Below are 11,982 nucleotides of genomic sequence, written 5' to 3' on the forward strand. Positions count from 1 at the left end.
AACAAATTTTAACATTGTATAAAAATTACAATCATCAACTCAAATACTTGGTTCTAATTGAACAGAAATTTCTATGAACTTGTAAGAACTGTGTAGGACATGAATCAGTCTGTGTCAGATCCTGAATTTTAAATTTCCACTGAAGTCACGGGTAAGAGACAAGTGGAACCAAGATCTAGGCCATTTGCTTTTTGAAGTTTGCAAAGACTGCTAAATTGTGCCAGTGGTAGTTCACTCTTTGCAACATAGTACGCTGTTCTAAACAGATTTTTCAGGTTTATTTTTAGTATGTTATTTGCAATTGGTGTTTGTTCTGGGAAAGATATTGCAGACTGAGCAATAATGCATTTCTTGCATTTCTCATGGGTTCTAATGGGGGCCTTTCTTAAAATGACTGGTCCCAGTAACAAAGGCGCTTGTCGAAAACCAACAACACACCCGGCAGAACATTATGTTATTTACACGAGTGCGCATAAGTGGTCCGCATGTGCGCATTTGCTGTCAAAATAAAAGACGTGCACCAGATAAGAAGTTGCAACGCGCGTTTGCGTCCATATAAAAAGCACTGTTTTTGTCTGCTAGAGTGGGATTTTCACGGCACATTCTGCACCACATCTCTGTGCGTTCATCATTTGTTTGAAGCCAGCTCACCTCCTGCAACCACTTTTCCGAGAATACGCGCTTCTTTTGTGGTTCGGACTCCTTCTGACATTTCTTTGGAGGTGGAGGAAAACCAAAGCAATTGCTTAAAGGAGCTTCTTCGACATCTTTAAGAGTTCTAAACAAATGTCTGTCCTCCTCCAGAAAATGTTATGTACACGCATTACAACTTCTTATCTTGTGCGCGTTTTTTATTTTTGATAGCTGCACTTTCTTTTTGCCTTATAGTCTGATTTGTCATAACTTTTCCGTTTTGTGGTAAGCTTTTCTTTGGCTGTCACTTCTTCACCCTGACCTGTCTTATGTGGCTCAGCAGAACTAAAATATATATCCTGCTGCTTTTACACACGCACTCACATAAGCTCAGCGATTCTCTGCGTGATCAACCTCTCACATGTTTAAGCTGCGGGAGATTTCACTTGTCATGTTTGCATAGTAAGCTAACGATTAATAAGACGATGTCAGAGGAATTGGTGCGCAAATTATCATCACTCACAGATCAGTGCTGTCGCTCTCTATACACAGTTCGCGCGATTGCAAAGTGAAAGCAAAAAACAAGCGCAAATTCAAACGCGATTTCAATATGTCACATATTGACAGTGGCTCACCGATGCCAATGACATAATTACCCAGCTACATTTCCGAAAGAATGCAAAAGCATTGACACATATTTTTCCTTCCTACAATAGCCCGACGGGCAGGGAAGAGATAGATTTTGGTAGCCCGACTGAAAAAATCGCTAGCCCCGGGACGTCGGGCTAGCGATATTGCAAGCCCTGTATCTGATTGAGGAATCACTCATCTTTGGAAAAGAGAGTTTATTACAGAGAAATGGCTCTTTCCAAAATAAAAGCTATACTATACGCTTCTTCTGGGCTATATTCTCAGCAGCATATTAAACATATCAGGTTCCCATAAGGAGAATCATGTGCTAACGGCTGTCTAAATGACTCGGATAACGTTTGTAGCATGCATGCTTGTTGTTTTTGTCTGCTTCCACTTGTCTTTGCACTAGGATGATGTCGGCGTAAATGTGCAGTCATATTCGTTGTGTTCCCACTAGTGCTGTCAGCGTTAATCTCGTTGAAATGACGTTAACGAGCTACCACCGATCGCCCCGTGCATGGGCTAGACAGCCAACGCGTTAACGAGCTAACTGCACTAACACACTAGTTCCCACCCATGTAATTGAGCATTGCGTGGCACATCCAACATACTGTTTTACTTTAGTCCATGACGCGCTTACCTTCAGGGTCATACGTCACATGACAACCAAAATAGTTCCAAACGCCAGATCTGAATGAGGGTGGGGGAGGTTCAGTTTCCCATGTTGCAAAGAGAGCTTAACTTCTGTCTGGCTAGCTTGCCCTGCGCTCAGTGAGTCTGCGTTCGACTACTCCGCCTAGGCTGCACTGTCGAGCGCAGATCCACTGAGTGCTCAACACAGACAGCATCGTCAGAAGGAAAATTTATTGTTCGATACATATGCGTACCGAACCGAAAGCACTGTATCGAACGGTTCAATATTGATACGAGTATCCCTAATAGATAGATAGGACCTGGTGACCATTACCCCTACATTTTAAAGGGTAGACAATTATACTTAAAGGAACATATACAAACAACAGTTAGTTTTGTATGTGACTCATACCTGGTCAATCTCACATCACTGTGTTGCAGCAAAAGGATTAATCAGGTGTGTCCCTGATTGTTGCCCAATTGTGTTTACCCTTGTTAAGATGAGAATGTTTTCTAAGAGTTAGAGTTTCCCAACAGTTACGCAAATGAGATTAAATCATCTCTTGCAACTGTGTATAAAAAGCTCTGCTGTCAGTACAGCATTACCACAATCATCCACATCTCTGAGACAGTCTGCTGAAGTTGTGAAGACCTGACGGTAACATTTCTCATCAATCTCTTATTGCTTCTCTGTTTTCAGTATAATGTTGGTTGAATGGTGATTTTGCAGATGGTTTTGACCACATCTCATCAGAATTATTGTTAACAGGTGAAATCACTGAAACCATGATCAAGGTTGTGTTTCTGCTTGGATGCCTGCTGAGCCTTGCTCTGGCAAATCCTGTAAGTGTAATATGACTGTAGAATGATATATCTTGCACTGTGTGTGTGTAACTGTGTAACCAGAGACTGTGTCAGTGCTCCTATCTTGTCATATCCAAACAATACATTTGCATGTTTTTTTTAAACAGAATGACTCAGCACACGAGCGCGATGCACGTTCTTCATCTAGGGAGGGGGTGAGTCTCATGTTTGTCTTTCTAGGTTTGAACATTAGACACACTTGACTCTCTTATATTTACATATCTCTAAGAAGTTATTCACCAGAGAATGCATTATCACATGTAATAATATATATTACTGATTCTCTTGCAGATTACTGGGCCTTCCCTAAATCGTCTTACCCTGCTACTACCTTTTCTACAGAATCCAGCACTTCTGCAGAATTCAACGCTCCTTGCTTTGCTTCTTGCTGCTATACGATAAGCTGCTCCTTAACCAACAGCTATTACTGCCACAAACCAACAATGAATAAAAACCTATGTTGAATTGCACTGGGGTTCTTTTGTCATTTATTTACAGGATTATTGAAAATCAGTGCTTATTTTTGAGTGACTCTGTCTTAAACTAAGATTAAAAATGTTGTTGTGCCAACAGTGCAGTGTAGCTAGCTGAACGCTACTTCTTCACTACGTACAACTCTGGATACTGTAGCTCTTCTGAAAAAGAAAGGCTTCAACCAGTACCTGATTCCCTGGTATACCTCTCAAATTGGCACCTTAAAGCACATAATGTTGCTTGTTTTGCTTTAGTTTTTCTCTTTTCTAAACTGAATCTTGACTTTTTCTTTAGTCTTTCTGCTCACTGTTGTGTTTGGTAGCTGCAAAATAAAGTTCATCAGTGAAAATCAGGCAGACACAAAATTTGTTTTGGGTTTTTCACAAACACCTTTTTATTGTACAGTTTGGCCCATAATGTCACGGTCCTGGGTCGGATCAACCCAGCATTTTGAGTTCCTTATGCTTTGGTTTATTTTTGAATTATGAATCTGTGTTTTAGTTATTCTGGTATGTTTTTGCATTATGACTAAGGTTCGGGTTGTATTTTGTTATTATTGCCGGTTTAATTCAGCGTCTAGTCTGTCTTACTTTGTCGAGTCCGTGTCCTTGTAAAGTGTGTCTTGTTTCCTGTTTTACTTTGAAGGTTCATGTTCCTGTCTTTGTCAGTGTTTCTAGCTTTATTCCCCCTGTCTTGTTAGGTCTTATCCCTCCCAGCTGTTCCCCTTGTGTCTTTAATTCCTTGATGACTCCTTCAGTGTGTTTAAGCCCACACTGAAAAAAATAATCAGTGGTATAAACGTAAAAAAATTATTGTAATCGGTTGCACGAAATTAAGTTATGTTTGGTTAACCTTAGTTTTTTATGTTATACCTGCACACATTTTTCTGGTAACACAAACATGACTTTTTTATGTTGTTGTTATGTTTTTCATTCCGGTCAAATATTTATAGAAACCACTTGTTTATCAGACATGAACTTTTTGTGTTAATTGTATTGGACTACTATGTGTTATATTGACAAGATTATTTTATGGTAAGCTTATTTTATTTTATAACAAATTTCTAATATATAATATATAATATAATATAGTATATAATTGAGTGTTCAATAAATAAAACTAAATTAAGGCTGATCCTATTGTATGTACTGTACACTTTCTCTTCAATCAAAGAAATAAGCAAAACATTTTTGAACAATGACCTGTATTTTTGAAAATACTACACAGTTGTAACAATGGACTTTCAATTCAGGCTTCCAAAATATACATGAGTCATATTTGTACAATGCATCTCTTGAAAAACATTCCACAACATTCCTCAAAGTTATCTGCTGTAACCTGAATTCAACATTGTGGGGCCTTATGACATCGCGCTTATGTAAAAAATAGTTTTTTAAATGTAAGAGCCATAAGGTAATATGGCAACAGGGGTGTAAATATTAAAATGACACAAAGAAGAGACTTAAAATAACATTATAACCCACAGGCACACAACCAAGAGACCTAAACTGATTAGTATTGGCTTGCTTCTATCACTAAACATCACAATCACTAATACTAGACAATGCAATCTGTTTGTAGTGGTGCACCTTGGGGAAAAAATTGCAAACTGGTGAAATTGGTGCAAGGCACCATTTCCATTGAGAAAAATGGACATTCAAAGTTTGAATTTTTTTTTAAAAGAGTCATGGCTTGAAAAGTGAAAACTGCAGTAATAAAGGCCCCAAGTTGAAAAGTGCCAGAAAAATAAGTTTCACTATGTCCTGCAACTTTACCAGTGCTGGCTTAAAAGAAAGGATGGTACATATTTGAAGAGGTAAACATGTTGTTCCCACATCATAACTGGAAAACTGTTCAATTGTACAGTCTGGTCCTGAAAACCTGGGCCTTCTTTGAAAGGCTGTTTCTTTTGAGCTCCATAACCAGTTTCTATAATACCTCAAAGGTATACTTTTCCAGTGGGTAGGTGAGGTTCAAAGTGTACATTAGTCCAAACAGCATTGCAGCTGCTAGGGTATAGTTATCCAAATCCTGCCAGACTCTCTGGCCTTCAAGGACTATCCCGATGTCCTCAGGGCTGCCATTGGCATCTCTTGACTTTATGATGTAAATTCCCATGGTTGTTTCCTTATTAGATCGTTGGATAATGGCTTCATCTTTGGCCTAGAAAATGCAGAATTCCAAAATTTAATTAAACAGAACACTGGTCAAAGAACATTATACCAAATCTTATTTTAATCTGTGTCACTATTCCAAAAAATGTTAACATTAACTAGAGATGGCACGATACCACTTTTTTATGTCCGATACCGATACCGATATCATAAATTTGGATATCTGCCGATACCGATATGAATCCGATAGTGTTTTTTTAATCAACAAAAGTGTTTTTTAAAATATCTTTCTGCATTTTGCAAGTCTGCAAGTTCATACTCAAGTTTAAAACAACAACTACACTAAAGCTATTCTGTTATACCTGTATGCAAAAAAAAATATTTCATAGTTCAGCAATACTGATCAATCTAATAAACTTAGACCTACACCATCCTCCCTATTCTGGTATTTTAAAGAGTACTTAGCATAAATATTAAGCAACCTAACTAATAGGGTTCCAACTCCCAGCAACAACAAAAATAAATAAATAAAAAATAGGGAACCACCCCTCACGCTCCACCTCATGATGCTTAATCAACGTAATCAACCTTAATTTGATGCAGTGTGAAAAAAAATGCACAGAAATAAATTATTTTTCAAGAAATATTAAATAGATTCAACAACTTTCTTCAACAAAATTGCAGACTGCACAGATGGTACCTTCCCAAAGGAAAAAGTACTATAGCTTACTAGGGTATATATTAGACTTAATAGTCACTATATACAGTAATTGACTTCTATTCCTTTTACATCAAATTAAAACTTTGGGTGTCAGATAATTATTTATTAAAAGCTAGACATTTTAAATGAGAATAAGAAAGAAAAGTATGTCTTTGTGCCCCCTTTTCCCTGTTAATGCCCTATCGGCCCCCCTGGCTAAACTTTGCTAGATCCGCCCCTGCACAGTTACCAGCGTCAGCTACGTAGAAAAAGATCCTCGAGTAGAAAGTAATATTAAATACATTCTAACAACAGCTGATCAAGCTTAAACGTGCTGCTGTTGTTCAGCCGCTGGTTTCCTCTTTCTGGTGCAAAGTGGGCCAAAAACAAACAAGAGACACGGACTCGCGACAGAAAAGCCGATCAGCTGATCGTTAAGCAGTTTCATGATTGAAGTAGCAGCAAGAAGAAGCAGTCGCTCCATATATCGCTCGTTAAGCTTAACGCAGGAATGCTTTACAAACATTCAGAGATGGACTTACACACTTGCTTTACTTCTCTCGGGGATAACTTTGTCGGAGATGAAATGCCGGGTTGCTAGCGAAGCTCCACATGCTATCCAGACCATCGACAGGTCCCGCATGCCACAGCCGCTCTATCACGTGATGCATACTGCTCCGACTGCTAACGTTCTGAGGTGAGTTACGGTGTGTTGCAAGTTTTGTGAGGTGCTTTCGTGATATTTAATGGATCGGATTACATTTTTTATTTTTCTCCGATATCCGATCCAGTAATTTAGGTCAGTATCGGACCGATACCGATACGTAATATCGGATCGGTCCATCTCTAACATTAACACATTAGGTGAACAAAAATGGATTCATTACAGCATGTGATTTGAGTCCTCAGAATGCTTAAAAAGGTAATGAAGTGAAATCTCCATGCAAAGAAGCAGAATACTGTCAGAGCACAGAGAGGTGTTCAACTATCAACTCCACACATAGAAAAATGCAGGTAAAAGAAAAAGAAAAAAAAACGCACCCATGGTAAATTGTGAAAATCCCAGGTGATTTTCAACATACTCCTGGCATAGAGTGACAAGCAGCATTTTGTTAAAATTATTATTTTCCCTAAAGTGTATACACAAATTAATTTTTTTCTTACCTGGGCCGTGGGCTCCAGAATGTTCTGAAGTCTTCTTCCTATTTGTCCTCCTCGCCTTTTGAAGACCTTTATTAGTTTGTCAGATAGCACATCTATCTGCGAGAGTAATCTGGACTGCAGTGGCATGGTGGTAATGCGCTTAAACTCTGCATTTATCTAAAAAGAGAAGTTGTCACATAAAAATGCTGTCAAAATCTCAAATCTCACAAGGTTACATCCACACAAAGTTATATTACTATTTATTAGCTATGGGTCCCATGTTGCTGAGCAGTTCCATAGTTGCCCTTACTTCCAAACCACCCAAAGCCTGTTTGCAACCACAGCAGTTGCCTCCTTCTGGCCATTTTGCAGTTCTGCCAAATGACCCAGAAACTACATCTATTATTGTCATATACACATCAAGGTCTTTCATTAATACTTAGTTAAATTAGTTAATTTGACCTTTCCAGAAAATTTACCTTACAGAATGTGAGATAACATATGCAAATCTTCACTAGTAAATAAAATAATGTTATTAAAACCTTAACAGTAACACCTCTACATAACAGCGCTAGAGAATTGTTCTGAAGCAACACCAATCTGCCCTTCAGCAGGGATAAGCACCATATATCGATACAGAAAAAATAAATTTAACATATTTATACTGTCATTATTTTTATCTCTTTAAGCCCTCCTCTCAGTCTCTCTATAAATCAGTTAAAATAATTTGTTGGGTTTTTGTGTGTCTTTAACATGTTATCAGTAGATTACATTCACTGCCCCAGAACATGAAATAAAGCCCCACGTCATGCACTTCCTCTCCTAATGAGTACTGCATAGGTGTCATGCCCTAAATAAACCGACTTTAGTGAAGACACCCCCCCCCCCCCCCCCAACACACACAGAGCCCACCCCATGGCAAACTAGCTTATTTAACTGTATAACTAAAACATTTTAGGTACAACCAGTTAACTAAATGGACACAAGTTTGTTAGTCTGTATTCACTGAGAAAAAACAAGCGAATGTGACTGGGCACACACTGAAAAAAAGCTAATGCACATAATATTGTCCCGCAGCTTAAGCTAGCATTATCGTTAGTTAACTTAAGGAATGACTTGTTTTTTACATTATGTTGCTCAACAGCAATTCATGAGAAAAACTTCCCCATCTAATGGATGTTCTCTTCGTTTCCTCTCAAACATGTAGTTTTCAGTTTACCTTGACAAAGTAAAGCTCAGCACCAAACGTAAACGAAGCGAAGACAAAAAATGGCGGACCGCCACAGTGAATTTTCCCTCGCAAAACACACCCTGGGGGGTGGAGTTTCAACAGAAAACATAACTATTTTCTGTTATTTTGATATGACTGGTTTTAAAAGACTGAACATCCTTCTAAAACAAGTGAAAGGCGTGAGACTTAATTATGTTTAGACCAAAAATATAAATGATTCATGTTGGATATATTTACTGTATTTTTACTAATTTAACAACCTCATCATTGCATTAGTTGCTTTATGCTATAGCATTACGCTTACATTAGCTTGAAGCTCAAGGTCGTCATTTTATTTAATTTCTTTTTCTGGGCTTACAAACAGGACACACAACATTTAGATAACCGTTACACTGAATCTTGGGTCTGTGTTGAGTCTTCCAGCTGCTGACTACAGAAGCTAGATTGACCTTTCAGCATGTTTATAGCGGCTGTGGCTATGTGCTGGTAATGTTACCGTGTGTGAGCAGTCACATTGGCAGCAGACATGTTTCAACAAACTAGTCATATCCCGGCCCTACATTAGCTTGTTTAATGGTTAAGACACTGCAGGTACCACCACTTACTACAGACACCGATGCAAGTTTGTAATAGTCTGTTAATTTAGACTGAAAGAATATAGAAACAATATTAACTCACATTATATATGTTAATTACTAATTTGCTTATCGCATAATTTCGGTTACCATTAGCTACAGTGGGGCAAAAAAGTATTTAGTCAGCCACCGATTGTGCAAGTTCCCCCACTTAAAATGATGACAGAGGTCAGTAATTTGCACCAGAGGTACACTTCAACTGTGAGAGACAGAATGTGAAAAAAAAATCCATGAATTCACATGGTAGGATTTGTAAAGAATTTATTCGTAAATCAGGGTGGAAAATAAGTATTTGGTCACCTCAAACAAGGAAAATCTCTGGCTCTCACAGACCTGTAACGTCTTCTGTAAGAAGCTTTTCTGTCCCCCACTCGTTACCTGTATGAATGGCACCTGTTTGAACTCATCATCTGTATAAAAGACACCTGTCCACAGCCTCAAACAGTCAGACTCCAAACTCCGCCATGGCCAAGACCAAAGAGCTTTCGAAGGACACCAGGAAAAGTATTGTAGACCTGCACCAGACTGGGAAGAGTGAATCTACAATAGGCAAGCAGCTTGGTGTAAAAAAATCAACTGTGGGAGCAATCATCAGAAAATGGAAGACATACAAGACCACTGAAAATCTCCCTCGATCTGGGGCTCCACGCAAGATCTCATCCCGTGGGGTCAAAATGATCATGAGAACGGTGAGCAAAGATCCCAGAACCACACGGGGGGACCTGGTGAATGACCTGCAGAGAGCTGGGACCAAAGTAACAAAGGTCACCATCAGTAACACACTACAACGGCAGGGAATCAAATCCCGCAGTGCCAGACGTGTTCCGCTGCTGAAGCCAGTGCATGTCCAGGCCCGTCTGAAGTTTGCCAGAGAGCACATGGATGATACAGCAGAGGATTGGGAGAATGTCATGTGGTCAGATGAAACCAAAGTAGAACTTTTTGGTATAAACTCAACTCGTCGTGTTTGGAGGAAGAAGAATACTGAGTTGCATCCCAAGAACACCATACCTACTGTGAAGCATGGGGGTGGAAACATCATGCTATGGGGCTGTTTTTCTGCCAAGGGGACAGGACGACTGATCCGTGTTAAGGACAGAATGAATGGGGCCATGTATCGTGAGATTTTGAGCCAAAACCTCTTTCCATCAGTGAGAACTTTGAAGATGAAACGAGGCTGGGTCTTCCAACATGACAATGATCCAAAACACACCGCCTGGGCAACAAAGGAGTGGCTCCGTAAGAAGCATTCGAAAGTCCTGGAGTGGCCTAGCCAGTCTCCAGACCTCAACCCCATAGAAAATCTGTGGCGGGAGTTGAAAGTCCGTGTTGCTCGGCGACAGCCCCAAAACATCACTGCTCTCGAGAAGATCTGCATGGAGGAATGGGCCAAAATACCAGCTACTGTGTGTGCAAACCTGGTAAAGACCTATAGTAAACGTTTGACCTCTGTTATTGCCAACAAAGGTTATGTTACAAAGTATTGAGTTGTATTTTTGTTATTGACCAAATACTTATTTTCCACCCTGATTTACGAATAAATTCTTTACAAATCCTACCATGTGGATTCATGGATTTTTTTTTTCACATTCTGTCTCTCACAGTTGAAGTGTACCTCTGGTGCAAATTACTGACCTCTGTCATCATTTTAAGTGGGGGAACTTGCACAATCGGTGGCTGACTACATACTTTTTTGCCCCACTGTAACTGGAGCTAGCTAACATTGGCCTCTCATGGTTTTCGATAAACAGCCCACATACCTGTAAAATAACAACACCCAGTAAAAGTCCACATATATAAAGGGTCTACACTCGTTCTCACTGGTGTGTTAGCTTTAAAATCTTATTTACCTTCAAGTGTAAAACTCCAGATGGTAGTAGATTTTCCAAAGCGAGAGACAAAAATGGCGGACAGCGCAGCCGATTTTTCCTTTCCAGGGGGCGGAGCTTGAGGATAAAACACGACTAACTTGTTTCTTTTCAACATGATTTGTTCTAAAAGAATCAATATTCTTAAAGAATATGTGAAAATTAAAAGACAAAAATATGTTTAGATGTGAAATTTAAATTAGTCATGCTGGATATATGAAGTAATTCTATGCAAATTCAACAACCACCCTATTGCATTTTTTTCAGTGCAGTGTGTCTTTGTGTCAGTGTGGCATCGTTAACGTCTGTTCATCCTCATACCACCCTGTGTGTTCTGTTTGCCTGCCTGCTAGTTTGTTTGCATTCCAGTCTAGTTAGTTCTTTGTTCAGTCTGCATTCCCACAATAAAGCTGAGGGTTTTGAGTACACCTGTGCCTCTGTGAGTCCTGCTTTTTGGTCCACCTTTCCTGCCTGCCTTCACACAGCCATGACACACAAGTTTTTGGACAAAGCTTTTGTCATTTTTCCTACTGAAAGTAGCTGTACATAATGTTACATCTGTGAGATGATTATGGGCAATTTTTTTCTTCAATGTTTAAAATTTTACACGTGAAGAAATTCACAAAGTCATCTTGTGCCGGGTTTCCTGTACAGTACAGAATGCGTTCAGCTTGTCAAATTTACAAAAATCTTCGATCGCTAGCAGTGTGACTCTGAAGTGCTGTACTGCATGTTTGTAAGTTTTCTCCCCAACAAACACAACAATGTTGACGAAATGTTTTGCACCGTCAAAGGCACCTGCGGTAGCACCCAAAAGACAGAGGAGGCTGCTAACAATCGCACAAAAAGTTGGACTTCTGGACATGCTAACGGAAAGTAGAAATTACCATATTTTCCAGATTATAAGGCGCATTAAGCGAAACAAAACAGTCCGAAAAGTCAAACTTTACACAACTCATTCTTCTTGCTTCCTCTACTTCTTTACCATTGATGCATTAATGTTGAATTCTCTTGCAGCTGCTCTGTTCCCATGTTCTAGACCTGAAAACAGTGT

The 11,982-nt window shown here is 39.3% G+C and overlaps 1 protein-coding gene and 1 long non-coding RNA gene across 2 annotated transcripts; one reads left to right on the forward strand and one right to left on the reverse strand.

Annotated features, from left to right (window-relative positions):
* Positions 1-1,407: 1,407 nt before the first annotated feature.
* LOC146572563 (uncharacterized) lies at positions 1,408-4,371 on the forward strand. Its single transcript, XR_014892726.1, has 3 exons — positions 1,408-2,742; positions 2,871-2,918; positions 3,055-4,371. It is a non-coding gene; the product is annotated as an uncharacterized LOC146572563 (long non-coding RNA).
* A 1-nt stretch (position 4,372) lies between these two features.
* On the reverse strand, positions 4,373-10,984 carry LOC146572564 (uncharacterized). Its single transcript, XM_085276791.1, has 3 exons — positions 10,911-10,984; positions 7,216-7,371; positions 4,373-5,400 (listed from the first exon to the last, which is right to left on the reverse strand). Exons 2-3 carry the CDS (start codon positions 7,339-7,341, stop codon positions 5,167-5,169), a joined length of 360 nt encoding a protein of 119 aa, XP_085132917.1. The 5' UTR covers positions 7,342-7,371; positions 10,911-10,984; the 3' UTR covers positions 4,373-5,166.
* Positions 10,985-11,982: the final 998 nt, after the last annotated feature.

Source organism: Mchenga conophoros, linkage group LG6 (genome assembly GCF_057382185.1).
Source record: "Mchenga conophoros isolate Kocher_MC1m ecotype Shallow Benthic linkage group LG6, M_conophoros_male_GT1.1, whole genome shotgun sequence".
NCBI classification, from domain to species: Eukaryota; Metazoa; Chordata; class Actinopteri; order Cichliformes; family Cichlidae; genus Mchenga; species Mchenga conophoros.

Coding starts and splice junctions, on each gene's coding strand:
- LOC146572564 (XM_085276791.1), bottom strand. CDS start 7,341: ATGCCACTGCAGTCCAGATTACTCTCGCAGATAGATGTGCTATCTGAC. Junction 5,401..7,215: donor TTCTGGAGCCCACGGCCCAG/GTAAGAAAAAAA, acceptor TGCATTTTCTAG/GCCAAAGATGAAGCCATTAT.